This window comes from Myotis myotis, unplaced genomic scaffold (assembly GCF_014108235.1).
Source record: "Myotis myotis isolate mMyoMyo1 unplaced genomic scaffold, mMyoMyo1.p scaffold_m19_p_2, whole genome shotgun sequence".
Lineage (NCBI taxonomy): Eukaryota > Metazoa > Chordata > Mammalia > Chiroptera > Vespertilionidae > Myotis > Myotis myotis.
In genome coordinates, this window is record NW_023416324.1 from 101966452 (window position 1) to 101991383 (window position 24932).

Sequence of the window (24932 nt, forward strand, 5' to 3'; positions counted from 1 at the left end):
AGACGCTAAAGGGTCACTCTTGATCCCTTGATATCTTGACATTGGCCTTGCCCACCAACATTAGGCTAACACCACCCAGTCCATCTCCCTTCTCCTCCAACACTGACCACTGGGGAAACTGCCCTGGGCATCAGGCTGACTGTGTAACTAATGTCAGTCCTGTTAACTGCTGTAAGCCCCTGTTTACTCTGTGAAATGGGAATAACAGCATCTAAACAGAATGAGGGAAAGGTGCTGAGCACAGCACTGGACATGTAGTAAGTGTTCAGTAAACACCAGCCATTGTTATTATTACCACTGTGTCCCATTTCGCCACATCGTGCTCCATGATACCTTTAAGGACAAGACAGCCTCATGGTGTATGGGGCTGATCCAAGGTCTGTCTGCCCATCCAAATGGATTTACAAGGGGACAAGGACCATGTCTGTCTTGATCCACTGTTTACAACTCGCACCATAATGTGTGAGGGATAAATGAATAGCAGACCTAAATTCCAATTTGAACCCTGCCAGACAGAGCAAGTCACTGAACCTCTCTGAACCTCTATTTCCATATCTGTTAATATCAGCCACCCTGTAGAGAGAAGTAGGTATCACCTGTCATATACCCAATGCTTAAATAAACAACAGTGAGTGTTATAATTATTATAATGGATGAAATTACTGTCATTGTTGGGAGGTGCAGAGAGAAACGTCCCCTACTTTAGTTTTCTCCATAACTTTCCTTATATTTTAGACTTACTTGTTTATTGTCTGTTCTTCTACCTCATCTACCACCTCCATTGCCCCTCTGGAATGTAATTTCCTTGAAGGCAAACACTTTGTTACAAGTAGTAGGTAATCACTCAGTAAATATTTGTCAAATGAATAAATGAACAAATGAAAGAAAGCTACAGACAGTGGCCAACAACCACGTGACTTTTATTTAGTGCTTCCATGCAGTGCTTTGGAAAGTGTGCTCACCTGCTCTTAAGGAGAACAACCCAACCGAGATCCCAAAAGGCTCTGCGAGGCAGGGTGGGGATGACCCCCAGCCCAGGCAGCATGGCTTCCCCAAGAAGCCATGTCTGCGCAGAGGTAGCCAGAGGCCTGAGGTTGGGGTTTGGCTTGGGGTGAAGGAGAAGGGTGGAAAGAAAGTAACATTTGTTGATCATCTATTATGTGCCAGACCCATATTTGGCTATCTGTGTGATATTTCACAATAGTCCTATTGGATAGCCACCTTTTCTCACAATTTGACAGGTGAGGAAGCCGAGGCTCTGACAAGTAATGCCATTCACTGAGGCCGCCCACCTGGACACCGGCCAGACTTGGATTCTGGGGCCAGGTTGGCAGTGTCCTTCCTCAGTCCCAGCCTCCCTCCCTTCCTGGCTCTTTTCTGTGTCTGAAAGCTTACCATTACTTGGGCTTACGGCATCGACTCTTATAAAAATACCTTTATTGCTGTCAAGAGATGTCACTTAGTTAAGACTTCTTAATAAATAATTTGTAAGACCCCATCAACTCAAATGAGATAAGCTTGCTGAGCCAAGAACTGGTTTTAATGACAGTAAAAAGGTAGAGAAGGATCCCAGAATCTCAGACTTTCAGCATGAAAGGCCACAGCGAACTCCAGCCATCTATCTATTCTTTCTTCACCCAACCCAGGTGACTAACAGCTCCTTATTTTATCAGTGGAGAAACTGAGGCTCAGGGAGACTTGCTCCGGCAGAGTCCAGATGCAAGCCCAGAGGTCACATGCTATCTCAATAACTCCAGAGCACACCCAGAACCTGACCATGGCAATACTCTGAGAAGGACCACCCCATTGGCCTGAGAGTGCCCCTCCCGCTAGGTGATTTCCTGAATGCCATCTCCTTTTTCCTTTACAAGATCTGGAAGACGGTTTAGAGATGGCTGCTTGATTGCTGCAGAAGTGGAGTGAGACAATGTACCCAATGTTCATAATAAGCATAGCAAAGTCATAAAATTGCTTACTATTTGCCAGGCTCTGTTCTAAGCACTCAATATAGATCGACTCACTTAATCCTACAACAATCCTATGAGGTGTGGGCTGTTATTATCTCCATTTTACAGACATAGAAATTGAGACCCAGAGAAGTGATGTAACCTGCCAAGGATTCCAACCCAATTAGCCCAGCTCCCGCATCTGAGTTACTCTCTACTGTAAGGGCATGATACTCACTCTAGTCCTACTGACCGCAGCCCAGCCTCTTTCCTGGATCTACCACATAGGGCCCATAAGCAGCAGATACTGGGCTTGACCATCACTAACCATGTACCCTCCAGGGACAGCGCCACCCTCTCTGCCCTGACCATCACCTCTACCTCCTGCCCCTGATCATCCACCTCTACCTCTTGCCCCTGACCATCACCTCTACCTCCTGCCCATGAGCAGAGGAAGAACTTCCATCAAAGCCAGCCATCCCCTTGGTCTCCTTGACTGAGTGAGCCATGTGCCTTATTCCTTCACTCAACAGATATTTCTTAAACAGTTACTATGTGCCAGATACCACACTAGGGGCTGAGAAAACTGACAAGAGAGATTTAGACATGCCTTGACTTTATGGGGTACAGATAGGGAGATCAAAACACTCAGTAGTGTAGGGGAGGCCGGGGGAATGTCAAGGGGGGGGGAAAAAGGAGACATATGTAATACTCTTTGTAATATTTAAGCAATAAAACAAAATTTAAAAAATAAAAAATAAAAAATAAAAAAAACACTCAGTAGCAGCTGAGGACTCTGAAGAATGTAGAACAAGACAGTGTCAGAGCAGAAGGCATCTTGCATGGTAGCTTTTGAGCATGGAGAAGCAGCTAGGAAGCTGTCTGTGTGTTTGGCGGGGGGGGGGGGGGGGGTGCAGAGGGAGGGCTCCAGGCCAGAGAAAGGCTGTGTAGTGGCCCTGGCATGATACAGTCTGTGGTGGAAGCAGGTGAGCGACGGGGCCTGGGAGTAGCTGAAGCTATAGAGAGGGCAGTGGCAGGTCCTCTGGCCCCTGCTATCCTGCCCCAGCAGAGGTTCTGATGGCCCTGGAATCAAGGAATAGACTCCCAGAGCCCCAGATATGAAGCCCATGGTTCCTCCTTGAATGACAGGTTCAAGGAAGTCAAGAGACTTGCCCAAAGTCTCCAGTGACTCAGCGAGACCAGGGGAATAACCAGGGTCTCCTGGCTTCCAGTATGGAATCTCCACTCTCCCCTCCACCATACCCTTCTGAACTCTGAATCTACTCATAACTCCAAAAAAAAAAAAAAATGTCCCTCCAGAAGTCCAGGTGGCTTCAGCTCAGAACTCGAATAAAATGGAGCTCGCCAGTCTCTCCTCTCTGCTCCTATTTAGCTGGGTGACCCTGAGCAAAGACTCTGCCTCCTGAGTCTCCGCTTCCCCATCTGTTAAATGGGAACCACGAGGAGGACACTGCCAAGTTGCCATGAAGGTTCAATGAAACCCCTGTGTGAAAAGACTAGGCCTCTAGAAAGTGCCCAGAAAAGACTGGTATTGTTACTGAGATTTTCAGTGGGGAGCCTGACTGACGCCCTCCACGCATTCCAGCTCCACAGCAATCCTGGCGGGTACAGAGGAAATGCACTGATGTCCAGGCTGCCCGAAAGGTTCCATTGCACTGCCCTGAGCATCCACTGCGAATGGTTTGCCCCGGAATATTATCTAGGTGTATTTACGGTATCTTACTGGAAACCACAAAGTGCATTGTATTTTTTTCTTTTTCTATTTAAAGCCAATGGGTCAGAGAGTGAGCAATCTGCAGTGACACAAGCTGAAATACATGATGATTTGGAAAATACACAGATGGAAAAAGGTTGCTTTTGCCAGCCCTGTGTCATGGCAGTTCACACCCTCTGGGCTCAGAATATGCCACATCCGGGTGTCTCCATCCACAGGAATTAGAGAATCTCTTGATGAACAACCAGAGAAACTGGGGAGCAGGGCCTGGGCTGGGTCTGATTGAGGTAATGGACCCACAGAGATGGGACTTGGGGAAGGGACAGGTGTAGGCCTGCTGCCTCCACCCTTCTCTCTTACCTTGGTTCTATCTAAGTGTCTCTTTCCACCAAGCAAGGAGGAGAGCACTGCTGAATACCCATCAAGGGCCAATACCTATTCCTTCCTGCCTCCATGCCTTTGCACATTTTGTTCCTTCAGTCTAGTAATACCCTTTCTCTCCCATCTTCTAGGTAATAGGCAATGTAACCCAATGGTTTCAAAGCAGGGCCCTGGAGACTGATAAACCTGGGTTCACATTCTGGCTCCACTTCCCAGTGGCAGGACCTTGAGAGAATTAACTGACCTCTCAAGGCCTCAGTTTCCTCATTTATAAAATGAATAATAAAATATCTGCTTTCTAAGGTTGTGAGGAGTGAATAAAGCAAGGCACATAACAGGCTTGCGCAATACCTGGTAAGGGATTAATAAGAAAAGCTCTTACTAGATAGATGCATTGTTGGTGAAGCATGCCTATCAAAACACAGCTCCAGTGTCCCTTCTCTGAGGGACCTTCCTGATAGTCCTCCCTCTGCTTGTGGCCCAGCACATTAGCCATCCTTACTTTGTGTTTAATTGAATTATCTATCTCTTTCTTCCAACTAGATTGCAGTAACCTGTATTATTCACCTGTAAATCCTCAACAGAGAATGAATGAATGATTGTGGGTGTAAAAGTGTGTGGCGTGTGTGGCGTGTGTGTGTGTGTGTGTGTGTGTGTGTCTGTCTGTCTGTCTGTCTGTCTGTCTGTCCACCATATGGAAATTGGAAAAAGAACATTATAACAAAAGACTTATCTCAAAAATAGTGTCAGGAGAACTAAAACACAGAATGCTCTGAGGCTTGCAAAAGAAATGCAAATGAGAGAAAGTGTCCTTTGTTAGCTGTGTTCTGGACAAGAATAGGAAGAGAAAGGTCTTTGCTCAGGCAAGACGGGGTATTGTTAAGAAAAGGCAGCAATTGGAGCTGGCCCCAGCCCTCGCTTCTGTCTCTCTCCCTGGAAAGGTCCTCCCTCCAAGCAGCACAGCTCAGCAGACATGTACTCCATCCACTCTTACAGCCCCGGGGGCGAGGAGGGGCGGGGGGGGGGGGGCGGCAGATTCCCAGGTGAGAGGCATGTGCAAGGCATGCAGATTCCCAGGTGAGAGGCCCAGCAGTCACTCAGGGAAAGAGGGGAGCTGCGGAAGTGACTGGTGAAGAGAAGTGGTGACAAGTGCAACCAGAACAGAAGCCCAGAAGTGCACCAAGGTTACCATCCGTAGAGAAGGGTGAGTCCCAGGGCCTGAATCCCAGGTCATCTGTGCCCATCCCTGGAAAAATCCTGGCAAGGAAGCACCAAACCGGAGGTCAGGAGTATTTGGAAAAGAATGCAGATGCCCAGAAGCATACATCAGAAATTGCCATTCCTTTGTTGACCATAATGCTGGAGACAGAGCAGATTTCTGCATGTGCTACGAATCTGATTACCTTCCTACATCCTGCCTCTCACTTGAGACGGAGACTCTTCTGACAGTTCTCCTCTCAGGCACACCCGAGGCCTGAACACAAAACCCTGCAGACTGACTGTCCCCACATCTCCCTCTGCCTCTTCCTGCCTTCCCTACTCCTCCTCCTCCATTCCAGGGCACCCATCTCTGGGCCCCTGGCTCCTGGCTGTGTCACTACTGAAAGCTTTTCTGGGCTGCTTCTCCACTGCCACACCCTTCCTCCCCTGGGTTGTGGGCCAGCCTATTTCAGGTGACCCTGCAGGCAGCCTTCCATGTGACAGTCCACCTGCTCATCACCCAGTGCCCTCTCCTCTTCTACATTTAAGCCCTGACTCCCTGCCAGTCAGTGAGTGCCCTGAAACTCTGAGCCTGTGGCTGATTCATCAGCTGTTTACCACTCAGAAAATTCTAGTTAATATCTTTGGGGCAGATAAATAAATAAATGTAGGGGGGGCACATGGGCTGGGGGCATGGTGTGTGATCTCATGAATATTCAATTTATATGAATTCAGGAAAATGCACTTAGGGAAAAAATAAATTAAAATACTGCATGTATGGAAATGTAAATTAGTGTGGCCACTATGAAAAAGAGTATAGAGGTTTCTCAAAAAATTAAAAATAGAACTACCTTATGTCCCAGTAATCCCACTCGGGGTATATATCTGAAGAAAACTAGATCATTATCTTAAAGAGATATCTGTACTCCGATGTTCACTGCAGTAGTATTTCCAATAGCAGGACATGGAAAAGCCCAAGTGTCTGTTGAATGAATGGATAAAGCAGATATGGTGCATATGTGCAATGGGATATTGTTCAGCCACGAAGAATAATGAGATCTTGCTATCTGGAACAACATAGATGGACCTTGAGAATATTTAAAGTGAGATCAGTCAGACAGAGAAAGACAAATGCCATATGATTTCACTTATATGTGGAATCTAAACAGAATTCAAAAAATACTATAGGTATATTTTGGATAAGTACTCTTCTATATTCTGTGCTACTATATATGCATTATACATCCACATGAATGCTTTACTGAACTTGCATAGAAAACCAGGTATTCTGAATTTTGAGGCTGATTTAAGGACTTTCAAGGGTAATGTTGACTAGAATTCCATCTCATCATCCTCAGCAATATCACAAGCTGGGATGTGCCTCTGCTGTGCCCTTGGGGAAAAATATCGGGCTTGGGGCTAAGTGAACAAACTTTGGTGGATTCCTGGTTAGTGCAAACCCCACATTCTGAGCACGGTCAACCTGTGAGGGTCTCCAGAGTAGTGTTTCTTGATGTAGGTGCCTCTGAAGGGCAGCTCCACCAGAGTGTCACTGAGTCCAAGGTGGACCCTCCAGGGGAAACCTGCTCCAGCTGCTCACTTGTCTGCAGGACTTTTCAGAACCTTTATTATGGTGGTGGAAACTCTGGATCTCTTGAGTAGAGTGTTGTGAGTTCACAAATTTACCATCGAAGGAGCCCCCTTTTCACCCTGAGAAGCTGTTGGGGGTGAGGTGGGGTGGGGAGGGAGTGGAAGCTAGGGTTACTTCTGGGAAAAGGCCTCTGAGTCACATGTGGGAGAGGGGTTCCTGAGGCCTTGACTTAGTCAACATTTTTATCCTGTTTGAAGTCAAGGAAGAGGTGGAAGGGAAAGCTAACAGAATGCTGGGCTAAATGGAATGAAAATGAAAATGTGCAGGAATGAATGTTCAATCTTGTATTTTGGGTCAGAAATAAAAAGTACTCACACAACAGAGTGTGAGGTACCACCCACACCTGGGAGTCAGTAGATAAACAAAACCTGGCCCTTGTCCTCAGCAACTCAGAAAAACCATTAGCTCACTGGGCACAGAGGAGCTGAACTGCCTGGGAGCCATGTATTTCTCCATGTGTTTCCTGAGCACCTACTGTGTGCCAGACACCGAGGGGTCCAGGAGAACATGACTGACAGATCTTGGCTCCATGGACTTCCTCATAGTTGGAAAGAAGACTAATGCTAGGCACGCCATTACAGAGTAAGCAAAGTCATTTCTGAAATTAGTGAGTACTGTAAAAACAGCAGTACCGGGTTAATTGTGAGTACAGTAGTGAGTACTGTAAAATACTGACAGGCCCCCTGGTCCCTTACAGACCTCTGTGACCTGTATCCCAACCCTATCTCCACTCCAGCCCCACTGACACTTAGCAAGTGAAAGTCCTTTCAACCTCAGGGGGTTGTCTCAGGCCAGGTGGTCAAGGAAGGCCTTCTGGAGGAGGTGACATTTGAATGGAGACCTACGTAATGCTGGGTAAGTTACCTGCCATCATTCAGCAGCTTCTCCCTGTCACTCTTCTGTTCCTCCTTCTACTCCAGAAGGAATTGGGGCAGGGGTCTGTCCCCACATCCACTGTGCCATGGTGACCATGCCCTCATATGCCAGCCTCTGCATCAGAGGACTTTGCTCTCTCAACGAGCTGCCTTCTAGCCCAAGAGACAAGTGATAGCACTTCAACTATGATTTATGGTGCCTGTGCAGTGTGTCAGGCACGGTTCTGAGTGCCTCATGGGGAATACATAATCTCCTCCTCCCACACCTATGTGATAGGCACTGTTATCATTGCCGTGTGGTCAAGGTCCTTGGCTGTGAAAAGAGCCAAGCAGGTGGCTGCAGGGCTGAACCATTACAAAGCGCTGCATAATGAGCAAATAAATCAGGAATATGCACTGAAGTAGTCAAAGAGATACGAGAAAAGTCTAGCAAGGTGAGGGATGGCTAGGGATGAGTCTGTGCTACACGAGAGACTCATGAAGGCTTCTCTTGGGTGGAGTGACATGTGAGTCCAGAATGGAAGGACAGAAGACTGCCCAGGCAGAAGGAATAGCCAGGGCAAAGGCCCTGAGGTTGAAAGGACTTTCGCTTGCTTAAGGATAGGAAGAAGGCCAGCGGCGCTGGGGTAGAGATGGTGTTGGGATGCAGGTCACAAAGGTCTGTGAGGGACCAGGGGGCCTGTCAGTATTTTATTCCAAGAGCAATAGGAAACCATGGAGGGGTTTTACACAGGAGGTGCCATGATCAGAGCATCACAGGGAAGATGCTATGCTGAATGGCTGTGTGTATGGGGGAGGCGAGGGTATATTAGGAGGCTGATGTAGTTGTCGGGACAAGTCTTTAAAGATAGAGTTTTGAATGAGGAAGTGGTAGTGGAGTTAGTGAGAAGTGGACAGACTGGTAGTCAAAATAGTGATCTTGGCTTATTAATTGAACCAAGAGCTTCTCCCCATTCCACTCTACATCTTCCCATGCTATTGCAACAAGAATCAAATCTAGAGCAAGGTTCCCAATTCTTTGAGCTCTTTGTCATCTGAGACAGGCATGTGGGCCTCCTGGGAGGAACAAAGGGACATCCTCTGATGGCCCTAGCCCAGCAGATACCAGGGTCTTACACCCTATGTCATGTTGCTGCCACCTAGCAAGGTGGGCCATATGACACCCACATTCTGTAGATAACCAGTCTGAGATCAGAAAGGTGAGATACCTGCTCAGAGTCACCAGCAAGGTAGTGGTGGGCTTGGGATGGACACCTGGCTGCATGACTTTGATGCCAGTAGTTATTTGGCTGCCCCACAGCCCAGCAACAAAAAAACAAGGTTCTCAGGTTCACAGCAGCATGGAAACCCTCAACTCTGGCAGGCTCACATAAACAGAAGAATCTCTCAGCAGCAGGGAAATACTACCAATCTCAGTCTTGCCACAAAACAGCTACATAACTTTGGTCAGCCTCCAGCTTGCTCTGAGCCTGAGATGAAGACCTCCTTTCCAAAGTGGATGGGACCAAATCAGTTGATATGTGAGGAAGAGCTGTCTCTACTCCTGGCACCTACCGGTCCTCTATGAAAACATAAAAGACAAGAGAGTGAAGCCTCTCATGACCCTGCCTCCCTAAGGTGCTGCTGACCCAGCCCTCTCTATTCCCTGCACCATGAAACAAAACTGAGGGAAGGACTCACAAACCTACAAAAAAATGGGCAAAAAGCATGAATAAGAAACTTATAGAAGAGTAAACATACACAGCCAGTAAATGTGGGAAGAGCTTTCAACAGCATCACTTCTCAGGGAAGTGTAAATCAAGATGACAGTGGGAAACATTTCACACCCATTCCCTAGGCAAAAATGAGGAAGTTTAGATGATCCCGGTGTTGGAGCGGCCGTAGATCAATGCTGCTCACTGGTGGGAGTGGCACTTGGCACAAACACTGTGGAACTTAGGTTGGCATTCATACCTGTGACCAGCAATTCCATTCCTCTGTATATACCCAAGAGAAATGCATACACATGGGTGCCAAGAGATGAGCACAAGGAGGCCTGTGTGGCACTGTTAGTGACAACAAATGCTTAGAGGCCACCCAGATGTCCCATAACCCAAAGCATGGGTGCACAGATTGAGTCTATTTATCACAGCTGAAATGAATCAACAGCAGCTACAAGGAAGATAGGTGAGTTTTACGAGTAGTAAGTGAAGGAGTAAATGCCAAAAGATTACACAGTGTGACGCTTTTCTTTATAATATTAAATACAAATAGAATCAAATAATTGACTTCTAGGGAATATATCAACATGATAAATTAGACATAAATAAGCAAGGAATGGAAAACCCAAGATTCAGGATAGTGAACGTAAGGCTTGGGGGCGGAGGGGGGGGGAGGCGGGGGGAAAGGCAGGTGTGCACGAGGGATGCTCACAGAAGTGGATGCAAATTACCTGTCCTTGTTCTAGTTGTTGTGCTGGGTGGCGGACTCAAAGGATGGGTATCATTGTATTATTTAAGAAAATAAAAACCCTGGACATTGATGAATATCTTTTTAAGCCCCCAAGGGCCACACTGGGAAGCAGCTGATAAAGTTGAATCCCTGACATCTTAAGGCCCTTGAATAGGCAGCCTATCAAGTAATCTGAGGCTGCAAACTCCTGTTGACCATCCCCTTAGCAATCAAATGTCCATATGTTTATACTGCTGTTCCCTCTGCCTGGGATCCTATTCACTGACCAGTGAAATTCTTCCCACCCATAAGACCCAAGGGAAGGCCCATCTCCATTGTCCAGTCCATTCCTCCCACCTTGGAGTCTTACCTCTGAACACCACTACACCCCTTATTTCTTCCCCTAATGCACAGACCATGCTGCCCTCTGGTTGCTCATTGTTATGAACCAAATTGTGTCCCTTCCCAAATTCATAACCCCCAGTATGACCTTTAAAGAGGTGATTAAGTTAAAATGAGACCATGAGGGTGACCCTAACCCAAACTGACTTGTGTGTGTCCTTATAAGAATAGGAGATTAGGACACACAGAGACATCAAGGGCATGCACACAGAGAAAAGACTTTCTTGGGACACAGTAAGAAAGTAGCCATCTGCAAGCCAAGGAGAGAGGCCTCAGAAGAAATCAGCCTCCATAAATGGGAGAAAATAAATGTCTATGTTTAAGCTGCCCAGCCTGTGGTGCTTTATTATAGCAGCTGGAGCTAACTAACAGACTCATGAGCAGTCCCTCCCAGGAAAAATGGTCTGGGTAGGGCTCCCAGGCCTGACCAACAAAAGCACTGTGATTGGTGTGGATGGACTCACAACCAAAAGTCAAACCCTGTTAGCTGATCCAATCAGAGTGAACCATAGGACCTCTGCAGGTGCTGCCAGAGAAAGCTAAGGCCTTTCTGCAGGACTGGAACTTAGGTGCTGACTATGCAATGGCCATCTTGCTGTCCCAATGGGGTGGGTTCTGAGGTTGGTAGAAGCCAACACCACCTTTGGTCCAAGCCATTCTGAAATTCAGCACCATCCCTGACTTTCCAGTTACACAGGCCAACTAGAATCCCCTCTTCTTTTGGGGTGCCCTGAACTGAGTTTTAGTTTTCGCAGCCAAGAGGGCCTTGCCCACTGCTTCCTCAGATCTATGCAGTAAAATCTGGAATACTCAGAAGGTGAGACAGAGCCAAGAAACACAGGCAGAGCTGGGGACTGGAGAGGAGGATGAGGGGGTGGTGAAAGGAGAGCCTTTAGGTCTCAGCATGGGATGAAACCTATGGTGGGGCTAGTGCCCACTCCAATGTCAGTGTTCCCCTTTCTCTTCAGTCACAGATTCTGAGCTGGTCTTATAGCTGTTCTGAATAAAAGACTGTATTTCCCAGCTTTCCTTGCAGGTTGGTATGGTCATGTGACTAAGTTCAAGCCAATGAGATATAAGCAGAAACATAAGTTGGAGCTTCTGGGAAGTCTCTTTAAAGGCAGATGTGTCCAGTTCTCTGCAGTGTGAACTGGATGGCCAAGCTAACAAAGTCAAATACCATACCCCTGTTTCCTCACCCCTGCAAGGCAGCCCTTGTTGACTGGTCACTCCCACAGAAAGGCAACCCATGGGGGCAAGAACACTGATAAAGAGCCCGGAAAGCCTAAATTGGAGACTTGCTTCTTGGTGTTTTCTAGCAGGATACCTGCTCACACAAGAGGAAACCAAGGCTCAGGAGGGAAGTGACTTCTCAGCCTTGTAGGAGTTGGGTCCAATCTTGATCTGTTCTCACTACCACCACTGCCGGGAGCCGGTCCATGCTTGCTGTTTCAAGGGACCTGGCATATATGGCATACTGTTCTTAATATGTTTGCTCACCTTCTTAGCACTATGTGTTTTAACCAAGGTCTCCTCTCTGAGAAAGGTTGTTTCCCCAGGTAGGGATTTCCCCCTGAAGTTAGGGAGGGAATAAAACCTCTTAACTAAGTGCCAGGTGGGTAATTAATCACTTTAACTACGAACAATCGTGCTTAAGCTACATAATCTTTACTCCCTGGAATGAAGATAAGAAACGCCCTAACCTTTGTAATAGAAATTGATAGGATTGAATCAACTGGTATAAATACAGATGCAACAAGACAGCAAGACACAGAACTTAGAACACAGAACTTAGAATACAGAGCTTAGAACACAGAACCTACAGACAGAAGAACTTCGCTGGAGAGAACATGGCAAAAGATCCTGGACTGAACCTGACTACAGAAATTGGCAAGCGAACCTGACTAGAACCTGGTGACTGAACCTGGCTGGAGAACCTGGAGAACCTGGCTGGAGATCCTAACCAGAACTTCGCTGGAGATCCAGACCAGAACTTGGCTGGAGATCCTGGCTGGAGATCCTGGCGAGGCTGCTGATCAACTGAACACTGTCTCCATGTCATTCCTTCTTCGCCGACTCCGTCCACACCTTTGGGGACCCCTGGACCCGCTGGGGTTGGACCCCGGCATCAGCAAGAGACAGAACTTAGAACATTTTAAAAAATAAAAAAGGGGGAATTTGCCGGGAGCCGGTCCATGCTTGCTGTTTCAAGGTACCTGGCATATATGGCATACTGTTCTTAATATGTTTGCTCACCTTCTTGGCACTATGTGTTTTAACCAAGGTCTCTGAGAAAGGTTGTTTCCCCAGGTAGGGATTTTCCCCTGAAGTTAGGGAGGGAATAAAACCTCTTAACTAAGTGCCAGGTGGGTAATTAATCACTTTAACTACGAACAATCATGCTTAAGCTACATAATCTTTACTCCCTGGAATGGAGATAAGAAACGCCCTAACCTTTGAAATAGAGATTGATAGGATTGGAATCAACTGGTATAAATACAGATGTAAGAAGACAGAACACACAGAACTAGAGACAGAAGAACTTCGCTGGAGAGAACATGGCAAAAGATCCTGGACTGAACCTGACTACAGAAATGGGCAAGAGAACCCGACTAGAACCTGGTGACTGAACCTGGCTGGAGAACCTGGACTGAACCTGGCTGGAGAACCTAGCAAGAGAACATGGACACAGAACCTGGCTGGAGATCTGAAGCAGAACCTCTCTGGAGATCCAGACCAGAACTTGGCTGGAGATCCTGGCTGGAGATCCTGGCTAGGCTGCTGATCAACTGAACGCTGCCTCCATGTCATTCCTTCTTTGCCGACTCCGTCCACACCTTTGGGGACCCCTGGACCCGCTGGGGTTGGACCCCAGCACACCACCTTAGAAGTGTAACTCCTTCCTCAGTGGTCTTTAGGTTGTTAGTCTCCCTCCATCCTGGCAGCTCACTTCCAAGCAGATCTCCATGGCTACCACTCAGTCCAGAGCACTGGTCACCTCCTGCCTAGAACATTGTACCAGACTCCGAACTCCCAGCCTTGCCCCTCCACAGTTCTTTATGTTCCCAGAACCAGAGCAATGCTGCTAAATCTGAAAGTCAGATCCCTATCACTTGCTCTCCATTCACTGGAGGAAAATCCAAAAACTTGACTTGGCGTGATAGACGTTGCATTGTCTAGCTTCTGTCTCCTTCTCTGACCTCTGAGCTTTCCTCTTTCTCTCTTTTTCTGTTCTCCAGCTAAACTAGCTCTCTCACTGTTCCTCAAACATGTTTCTGCCTCAGGGCCTTTACTCCTGCCATTCTCTTTGCCTGGAATGCTCTTCTCCCAACATGCCTAAGGCTCACCTCCCTCATGAATCCAAGACCACACAGGCTGGAACAGCAGCATCCAGCCACAGCGAGTGAATGCATGAGTGAATCAATGAATGACAATGAATGAATGAATTCTGTACCCACCCTTTAATTCCAGAATTCCTATTAGATTGAATCATATGATGTCATGAGCCAAAAATCATTGAATGGTGGCTATTTTATACAATGTGACCTACTTTGTCAGTCACGCCCATGGTCAAAATCCTCCAATTGCTCCCACCACCTAGAAATTCAAGCTGCTCAGATTGACCACATGCCTCCTGGCTCTGACTCCATTCTCTTTCAGGTCCAGGTAGGGCTATCCCATGAGTTTCCTTAGACTCCTCGCTTTGCTTCAATTCCCTAGGCCACCTCTGCCTATCCAAGCCTGCCTCTTGAAGAATGCTCCTTGCCTCAGGCCTCCGTCCACTCCTGTCCAGTGTGTACTGGCGGTAGTCCTCTGCCTCAGCCTGCAAAGGATCCCTCGGTTCTATAATTCTGGCCCACTGGGTGTGGGGGCAGGCCTCCCTGCACCATAGCCTGCCACTGCACCCCAGCAGGCACCATTACAATGCCAGCAATGGACTGGCTATTTCAAGACTGCAAGCTGTGCTTGGGATCAACCCAGTCCTGGGAGACCCTGCCATTCACTTTTGTTGACCCTGAGAAGGTCCCTTCTGAGCCTCAGTTTCCTCATCATTGAAATAATGTCAGAGCCTAGACATGGGTCCTGGAAACAGAGGCCAGGGATGAGAGCATGAGTTAGCAGAAAAACCATAGGTGATGACCAGGGGAGGGTCACAACATGGGTATTTCAGTGACCTAAACTGGAGTCTCAGTATTGATGCCATTTCTGGGCATGAGCAGGGCAGTGCCTCCTTTCTCTGGCCATTGGTTCTCCACTTGAAAAGTAAGCCCTGGGGTTGGAAAGTGGGGGAACAAGGGCAGGCAGTGCAAGGCAAGATCCTATCCCACAAAGATGTTGAAAAGGGAGCTTCGTGTGAGGGCCTGAAAGAGGAGGCTCCCACACCCCCGCCGACCTCACCCTGAACCTATGATCCTATTCAGCAGTCCCCTCAGGTGTGAGTAAGAAAGCAGCTACAGAAGGTGGTGACAAAATGAGACCTTCTGCAGGGCCAAGCGACTGCTGCTCCTCCTTACAAGAAGAAGGGGAAAGAAAACATTCAGTGGTGAATGTGGCAGAGGGCCCGACCCCCAAGAGCCAGCATTCCCAGAGAGTGAGGAAGAGATGTAGACAGTGCCAAGTGTTTGGCTGATGGGATGGGGCTTCCTGGCTGAAGAGGACTTTAGAAAGGGGACCTGAGGAGGCTTGTGAGACCAGGATGCTGAGGGAGCTATGCACGGAGAACAGGGCTCAGGAGTATGGGACTGTGGGAAATGATCTGAGGCAGAAATAACTCCTGGGGCTGTGTTCCGAAAGCAGGACCCAGTGTGATGTGTTTGGGAAACAGGATGAGGTTGGGTGGGCAAGGAGGAGAGGGAAGATTGGGGGCAGACAAGGACAGAGGTCAGCAGTCGGGATTTCATTCTGATCCCAGGGTTTTAACCCTTTGAGTGCCAACCAATATCCTAGGAACTATGCTAAAATTGCCAAGGCATTTTTGCTGATTTTCCTTAGGTGCCATCTGTCAATAAAGAGTGAACTACTAGCATTTAATAGTGACACTGCAGGAGGAGCGCCATAGCGCTCCCGGAACTTTTGGCAAAAGACAGAAGGAGCACCATCGCGATCCCCGGCACTCTAGGAGTTAAATAAGGAAATGATATAATCTGATTTCCATTTATAAAGGATGCCCTTGCCTGCAGGAGGATCTGCAGGAGGATGGGGGCAGCAGGTTGATGGGAGTGGGACAGGGGACCTGAGAGCCCAAATACGCCAGCTGTATGATCCAAGAGGAAGGAAGTGAGGACTCAGAGCAGTGACTGGGTTTTGGGTGAATTTTCTCAGTAACCATTGCACTTGTTGATGTTGAGGCTGAGGGAAATAACTGAGGGGTGCCCTTTGAGCAGTGGAGTAGGCCAGGTGAACCACTCCAGCCCAAAGAGATGAGGCTGACCTGACCTTCAGGCAGGTCCACAGCTCAAAGCAAGCCTGCAGAGTCGCTGGCCCTCCGGTCCAATGCACATAAGCAAGACACACAACATGGCCTTCCCCTCACTAACCAGGGCTCCCATGACCAACCCCTTTCTACCAGGCTTTTCTCACATTGGTTTGAAAACCAAATGCATGGCCTGACACTTTGTGCCTCTGTGTGTGTGTGTGTGTGTGTGTGTGTGTGTGTGTGTGTGTGTGTGGTGTGTCTAAGCAACACACAGGGGTTGCAAACTGAAATGCCCACAGTGGCCAGGCATCCTATCTAATAAAAGAGAAACATTGTAATTAGCCGTAACTTCACTACCCTTCTCATTGGCTAATCAGCGAGATATGCAAATTAACTGCCAACCAAGATGGCGGCCGGCAGCCAGGAAGCTGATGCGAACAGGAGGCTTGCTTGCTCCAGTGACGGAAGAAGCCAGGTTCCCTGCCTGCCACTGCCAGCCTCTCAGCTGCTCTCTGAGAAACATTGTTACAAATATAGAAGCTAAACAAAACTCCAGAAACCTGCTTTCAGTCAGCCAGGATCTCAGAGCTGGAGTCGCAACAAAGTTTCAAATACAGAAGGTAAACATAGCCCAGAAATCTGCTTTCAGCAGCCGAGGTCTCAGAGCTGGAGCCAAGCCTTAGAGCTAAAGATGGCTCTCAGCTCCAGTGACAGCCATAAAAGGTAAATAAATCCCAGAATAAAAAAGAAATAAAAGAGAGGTTGGGAGCTTCAGTCACCCGCCGGCCTGAAAACGGCCCTCAGCCCCTCACCCAGACTGGCCAGGCACCCCAGTGGGGACCCCCACCCTGAAGGGGGTGTGACCAGATGCAAACAGCTATCATCCCCTCATCCAGGCTGGCCAGGCACCCAAGCAGGACCCCCACCCTGATCCAGGACACCCTTCAGGACAACCAGCCGGCTCCCACCCATGCACCAGGCCTCTATCCTATATAGTAAAAGGGTAATATGCCTCCCAGCACCAGGAACAGCAGAGCCGCAAGGTCTCCCGGCCTGGGATCAGCGAAGCCACGAGGCCTCCCAGCACTGGGATCAGCGGAGCTGCGAGGCCTCCCGGCCTGTGATCAGCGGAGCCACAAGGCCTCCCGAACCCGGGATCAGCTGAGCAGGGAGGCCTCCCGGCACCGAGATCAGTGGAGGCGCGAGGCCTCCAGGCCGGCCTCCCAGCACTGGGATCAGTGAAGTCACGAGTCCTCCTGGCCCCTGGAGCAGCGTGACAGGGGGCAGCGCCCAAACCCCCTGATCGCCCTGTGGCTCTGTGTGTGACAGGGGGCGGGGCCACAACCCCCTGATCACCCTGTGGCTCTGTGTGTGACAGGGGGCGGGGTCACAACCTTTCTATCCACCCTGCTCTGTTCGTGACAGGGGAAGGCGCCCCAACCCCCTGATCGGCCCTGCTCTGTGCCTGATAGGGGGGATCTCCCTAACCCCCTGATCGCCCCTGCTCTGTGTGTGACAGGGTGCAGCACCCCAGCCCCCGCCATGGGCCCTGCTCGGTGTGTGATGGGGTGGAGCCACAACCTCCCCATCAGCCCTGCCTTGAGTGTGACGGGAGTGGCGCCCCAATCCCCCAATCGGCCCTACCCTGAGCGTGACTTAGGGTGGCATCGCAACTTCCTGATCTGCCCTCCTCTGTGCCTGATAGGGGGGAGCTCCCCAACCCCCTGATCGCCCTGCGGCTCTGTGTGTGACAGGGTGCTGCGCCTCAACCCCCTGATAGGCCCTGCTCTGTGTGTGACAGGGTGCGGCGCCCCCCCCACCCCCCACGGGCCCTGCTCTGTGTGTGACGGGGTAGAGCCATAACCTCCCCATCGGCCCTGCCCTGAGTGTGACAGTGGCAGCGCCCCAACCCCCTGATCAGCCCTGCTCTGTGGGTGATAGAGGGCGGCGCCCCAACCCCCTGATCCGCCCTGCTCTGTGTGTGACAGGGGGTGGTGCCCCAAATCCCCTATCTGCACTACTCTGTGAGTGACAGGGGGGAGCTCCTCAACCCCTGATGGGCCCTGCTCTGTGCGTGACAGGGGGGAGCTCCCCAACCCCCTGATGGGCCCTGCTCTGTGCGTGACAGAGGGGAGCTCCCCAACCCCCTGATCGACCCTGCTCTGTGCGTGACAGGGTAAGGAGCCCCAACCCCCCTGATGGGCCCTGCTCTGTGTGTGACAGGGGGCAGCGCCCCAACCCCCAGATTGGCCCTGCTCTGTGCGTGACAGGGGGTGGCGCCACAACCTCCCCATCAACCCTGCCTTGAGTGTGACAGGGGGCGGTGCCCCAACCCCACAATCGGCCCTACCCTGAGCGTGACTGAGGATGGCATCGCAACCTCCCAATCCACCCTGCTCTGTGCATGACAGAGGGCGGCGCCCCAACTCCCCAATCGGCCCTGCTCTGAGCCTGACCAGGGGCTGCACCTAGGGATTGGGCCTGCCCTCTGCCACCCGGGAGCAGGCCTAAGCCAGCAGGGTGTTATCTCCTGAGGGGTCCCAGACTGCGAGAGGGCACAGGCCAGGCTGAGGGACCCTCCCTTCCCCCCGAAGCCTCTAGTCCTATATAATAAAAGGGTAATATGCAAATCAACCAAACGGCAGAACAACTGGTTGCTATGACATGCACTGACCACCAGGGGCAGACACTCAACGCAGGAGCTGCCCCCTGGTGGTCAGTGTGCTCCCACAGGGGAGCACCGCTCAGCCAGGGGGAGCGTGTTTAAGCCAGCAGTCAGACAACCCCCGAGGGCTCCCAGACTCTGAGAGGGTGTAGGCTGGGCTGAGGGACCCCTCCCCCACCAGTGCATGAATTTCATGCACCGGGCCTCTAGTATCATATAAGGGTGAATATAAGATGGATAATAGGGAGTGGTGGGGACTATGGCAGTGAATGGGTTGCCTAGGCTCCACCTAAAGGAAGCTGTGTTCTCAGCTCTAGCCCATAATAACTATGTGGATACATGTGTAAGCTTATTTTTCAAAAGAATTCAGAAATTTTATTTTTAGGTAAAATGGCTAATTTTAAATTTGGGCTTCAATTTAAAAAACAACATAAGTGCCATATCAACCAGTTAGTATTCAACTCTGCCATACAGGGCCAGGGTGGTCTGGATTCAAACCAGAGAGCCAACTCTTGTTAGGAGACCTGAATTCAAGTCGCAGCCCCTTGAGGATCCCACAGTGGGGTCATCCCAGCATGGGCAGGTGAGGAGTCCCAGAGGGCTCCCAAGAGTATTCTGTCAGTAGCCCGTAAGACCCTTTTTGCCTGTTTGCAGTGTCCGGTGAGCACGTACCCACTTTGAGCTCCTTCCCGAAGACGGTGCGCTCCCCCAGCGCCGAGCAGTTCCAGCGGCCATTGCGGAACTGAAACTGACACTCGTCCAGGCCCATTTGTGAGCCTTCTCCTATGACGATGATGGCGTCGGGCCGGCTCTGGCAGATCGCCCGCTGTCTGGGAGCCAGGCCTGGGATCTTGTTACAGATGATGCTCGCGCCCAGAGCTACCACCGAGGAGAAGCCACTGGAGCAGGGGACACAGAGAGAGGGAGCATTAGGCTCGCAGGGTGGGGCATGGACTACAGGTCCTCCCTCGTATCCATCCCTGGCCACCTCACCCCACAGCTCCCAGCAGGAGTCTCCCAACTTTTTTGATACTGCACCCCAACCCAGGTTTATTCACCTGTGGTTTCACATTGGTTTCTGTGTGGGGTGTATATACAATATTAGTGAGGCTTGATTTCCTTTTTCAATAGCAAAAAATAAGATGATGTATGTCAAACATAAATGTTGGAACTAAGCAAGTTGCCTTTCTAATTATGGTAGGTTTCAACTGAGATGAAATTTAAAATCATGCAAAATGAATCCCAATATTGTTCAGGAATCATCTTTATGTGGGAAAATGATAAAGGCAAGTAAGGGAAACTACAATTTCATGCAGCAATTGCCTCTGAAAGGTTGGTGGGTACACAGATGTTCATTTAAAAAAACAACTGTTTGTACATGTTTTATATACTCGCTAGTATGTATGTGTATGTTTTATTACCAAAAAATATTTAAGCAGAAATTGTGAATACAAGTTCTAGGTTTGCTCCCTGCATGCCAATGGTGTACATGTAGCCTCCTCTAGATATGACTGGCCTAGAGGAAGCTTATGCCTATTCTGGAGAGTCATTCACTGAATAGACACATATCAGACATCTCTCAGGTGCCAAGGCCCTGCACTCGAAGAGCTACAGAGGGAGACAATGTACGCACCATAAACAAATACAACAAGCCATTCCAGACAGTGGTGCACACTACGGAGCCTAAGTAAAGATGCTGTGATGGCAGCAAGGGTGGGTTAGGGAGGGAAGGGACAGAGCCACTTTAGCTGGGGTGGTCAAGAAGGGTCTTCCTGAGGAAGTGGCAGTGAAGCAGGGACCTGACTGATCAGCAGTGGAAAGGTACGAGGAAGAGTATTTATGGGCAGAGGGAACAGAAAACGAAGTCATGGAAGGGGACAAGCTTGGGGTCTCCAAGAAACAGAAAGAACCCATAGAAGGTGATGCAAACCAGAGCTTAGGAAGGAGGACAATCTGGGGGCAAAAGACTCAGGGCTAGAATGTTCTCAGGTATCAGAAAGCACTGAAAGGCTGTAAGCATGATACTGACAGTGTCCCATCTCTCCAGCCCCATGGGAGAGGACGATAAGATGCCAGGGCAGAAGTAGGGAGAGTGGGCAGGCAAGAGGTGGTGGTGGGTTGGTCTTTGGGGATGGCTGCAGATGGAGCTGACCAAACTTGCTATGGACTGATGGGGTGGAGCTAACAAGACAGATGCAGAAGGTAGAAAGATGGGCATCAGTGTGACTTGTGGATACCTGGCCTGAGGATGGGGCCATTTCTTAATATCAAGATAACCCCAAACAGGCTCAGATGGTAACCCTAATGATGCAGGTAGTCCTTCATTTGCATAAAAATGGCCCATTCATATGGAGTTTCCTTTTGTATAACCCTCAAGTCTACTTTGAAAGAGATCTCACCCCAGATGTCTCACTGTGGTTAAAATAATAAGAGCTTCCACTTATTGAGGGCCATGGCCAGTCACTGGACTAAGTGCCCCATGCTTTCCATCCTGGAGCTCAGGCATGGGAAGTTGTTCTGGAATTGGGATTTCTTAAAGCGCAGTTACTCTGTGTCAATAGCACCAGAGATGAGCTGATCCCACTCCTTTCCAGGTGCCTAACTGACCACTCCTGTCCTTTTTCCCTCTGCTCCTGCCTCACACCAGCTTCTTCCTATCTCAGGCCCTTTGTCTTTGTTGGTACCTCTCCCTAGAAGCTTTCTCAGCCCCTAAGCTTCACATGCTTGGCTTCTTGTCATCATTTATGTGACCTTGAGTCACCTGCCTTCCCACCCCTCCCCTCCTAACTTTCCATCACAATCTCCGTTTTGTGTTTCTTAATACTCTTGCTACTCATGGTCCAGTCCTCTGAAATGTCTTAATGTGTGTGTTTGTTTTTCATTTGTCTGCTCACTTGTTCATTGCCTTTCTCATTAGACTGTGAGCTCTTTGAGGGCAGGAAGGCTGTCTGCCGGTTCACTAAATGGTCACTGCATAAATGGATTGTAGAACTTTAAAAATGTCACTTAAGATGAGCACCTCCTTCCCAAATATGGACTTGACTGCCTCAGTGAACTTTTGCAGCATCCCTAGTATGTGTCAAGTCTGTATGGTGAATGCTGTCACTAACATTAGCCCATGCGACCTTTCTAAACAGCCCTGTTGGGCAAGACTCACCATATCTATTTCACATGTCTGAAAACTCGGGTTCACAGAGATTGAGACATGGAGGCTAGCAGGTAATGGATTTGAAACAGAAGCTACAGCCATTCATCTCAGCCATTAAAACAGAGTCTACACAGAGCTAGGATGTTTGAATTGTTTGAGAAAGAAGTGGCACAGAAAGATTAAGTGGAGGTTCTATCCATAAGTCAAGAGGAATCTTTGAACTCTTACCTGACCACAAGGAAATTCCTACACCAGCAGAGAAGTGTAATGATATATTAGGGTCAAAAATTCATAGGAACAATAGGCTCCTGGCTAAGTGGTCAGAGCTAGGGTGCCATGTAAGTTTCCTTCGCTTACTAACTGTGTGACCTTGGGCAAGTTATACTTCCTCTCTGTACTTCCATGGCTAAAATGAGGATAATAATAATTAGCCCCCACCTCACAGGATTGCTGTAAAAATTAAACGTGTTAAAACATGGAGAGTGCTTAGAAGATGTTGTTAAAGTTATTATTATTATTATTATTATTATTATTATTATTATTAGATCTGATTGTCACAGGGGCTGGTGCTTCAATCATTGGAACTATCCAGATAAAATAAGAATACCACAGATGTCCTGCCATCAGAAGGAACCAGTCATATCTGGGGAACCAGAAAGCCTCTTAGGGACTTCACCCCGCATGCTCATTTTACAGATAGATAACCCAAGGCTCACGGAGCAGCAGGGCCTGGTCCCAAATTACCCTGCAGTTCCTCCGGACCTGGACCTCTTTGGGCCCCAAAGGGCAGCTGCTGGGCCGCAGTTCGGCTAGCGCCCTTCCTGGATCCCTCCCCGGGGTAGCTGGGCCCCCACGAGGTCAATGAGGTGCTGGCGCCGGCGGGAGGTCGGGCAGGCGGTGCAGCCAGGGGAGGTTATTTTCTGTTGTTTTTCCTTTCTCTCTCCCCTCCGGGTCCCTCCACCCCGTTTCTAATTAAAAAGAAGATAAAGCCACAAGCGGCTAGCGCCAATCAGCCAGACTGGCTTCCTGGATGCTAGATGCGCGCGTGGCGGCGGGTGCGCGAGCCAAAGTGAAGATTAAAGCGGGGGGGGGGGGGGGGGGAGGCGGGGGAGAGAAGCCACTCAGCCGCGGGCGAATCAATAACACTTAAAACACACAGGAGGCCGGCAGTGCGCGGGCCCCGCAGCCACCTCTCCACCCGCGGTCGCCTGCTCTGCCAGCAGTTGGGGCTGGCGGGCCGGCTCGTTAGCTCTGTGCGCACTTGCTTGCTTCCACTGCGGGTCAACCTGAGAAATCCCTGCTCCAGAGACGCGAGGTGGGCAAAGGGGAAGAGTGGTAGTGACAAAACACAAAGGATCTGCCACACACCACCCCTCGCAGCAGCCCCGGCAGCCAGCCCGCCCCTCCCCAAGCAGAGCAGTAGGGAGGTTCCCAGCTGGGGGTGGGGGAGCAGGTTGTGTGCAACCTGCCAAGGTGGCCCCATCAGCGCCACAACCTCTATCAATCCTTAAAGCCCCCCTCCCGGCTTCACCCTTCCGTGCTTCACACGCATTATCTCTTAAGTACAAAGGGTGACTGGCCGTGCAAATGCAGCTCCAAGACCCGTTTGGAGCCCCCACCCCAACCTTCCAAACAGAGTACCGCCCCAGCCCACCTCCATAGAAATGCAGTGGTGACTGGGGGAGGGGGGCTGCTCCGCCCGTGCGCAGACCGGCTCTGGCACCCAGTTTTAGGTTAGGGTGTCCCGCCTTTCTCGGGCGCTGGCTCTGCGAGCTTGCCTCCTTTGGTGTCTCGGGGCCAGCTTTCGTCCTGTCTCTCTGTGTGTCTGTTTCGGCTAGTAGACGCTGTCCCCTTGGCCTAGGAAAGGCTCTGGACGTCCGAGGGTCCTTAGCAATCGTGTAGTGCCAGGGTTCTGAGCAGGGTTGGTGTTTTTTGTCCAAGAACATCCCTCCCTCTGGGTACCTGTTCCCTGTTGTTCGGACGGCCCCGCCGGCCCCCTGGGCACTGCCCTGTCTCTAGGAGCGTTTGTGTCCGTGCCTCTGAGGCTCTGGAGGATGAGTTCCCTGGGAGCAGTTGTGGTCCCAGATACCGACACAGTGTTCCTGCTGGACCTGCTGTTCCGATGCCCGGGACTGAAGGGCCTCTGGGATTGGCTAACCCTAGCCCCCCAAGCTGGAGCGTCCCCACTGGCTATCTCTAGTTCTGAGGGCTTCCAGACTCAGACATCCTCAGGATGGCGGGTCTACCAGCTCGTACCTCTCGAACTGACGTACAACAACTGGGGCGCCTGCCTGCGGGGGGGCCTTTGTGCACCCACCTTTCCCGCACCCTGCCCACCCGGCCTCTCTGATGGGGCCACGGAAGTTGGCGGCCGACGGCGGCTCTTAGGCAGCACAGCCTTTCCCCAGGCCACGCCAACTTTGCCGGGACACGCGTGCAGGGGCTGCGAGAGGCCCTTACCCGATCCGGAGGTAGACCATGCCCAGGCTGAGAAAGAGGTGGCCCAGGCAGCGCCGCGCTTTCCGGTTCATAGTCCCCCCTGGTCACCCGGGCCGCGGGCCGAGCTGTGCTGATCCCGCGGGCCGACCCCGGTGGAACAATCAACATAGCCCGCCCGGGAGGTGCGGGCCGAGGCGTCCCCAGGGCCGTCTGTTCGTGTGCCCGTCCGCGCACTCGGCGCCTGAGCCTCTCCGGGAACGCGGGATCCACGGAGCGGGAGGAGGGTGGGAGGAGCGAGCGCACCGCGGGGCGACGCCGGACTGCGCGCAAGCTGCCGGTGCGAATGTGCGAGGCGCGGGGAGTGCGGGGACCCTGCAGCCGCCCGCCCGGCCCCTCCTTCCCTCTTTTCTCACTCCCTCCCCCGCCTGCCCCCCGGAACGCCCGCCCCGCGCCCCCGCGCCCCCGGACCCAGCCGCCTGCTCCCGGCGCGCGCTCGCGCATTGCCCCTCGCGCTCGCGAGGCGCCCTCTCTCGGCTCTGGGACGCGGAGCCGGGTGGGGAGAGGTGGGAGGCTGCTCGATCCCCAGAGGTGGCTAATTCGCAAGTTGCGGGACGAGTGGACGCTCAGGGACTGCACTCGGGGCG

The 24932-nt window shown here is 50.6% G+C and overlaps 1 protein-coding gene across 1 annotated transcript in view; it reads right to left on the minus strand.

Annotated features, from left to right (window-relative positions):
* Window positions 1-24658, minus strand: part of WNT7A (Wnt family member 7A) — a 100203-nt gene extending 75545 nt beyond the window's left edge. The window contains exons 1-2 of the mRNA XM_036352419.1: window positions 24310-24658; window positions 19374-19600 (exon numbers count right to left, since the gene is read on the minus strand). Of these exons, the coding sequence (XP_036208312.1) occupies window positions 19374-19600; window positions 24310-24380 (298 nt within the window). The 5' untranslated portion in view covers window positions 24381-24658. The remainder of the gene's footprint in view (window positions 1-19373; window positions 19601-24309) is intronic.
* Window positions 24659-24932: the final 274 nt, after the last annotated feature.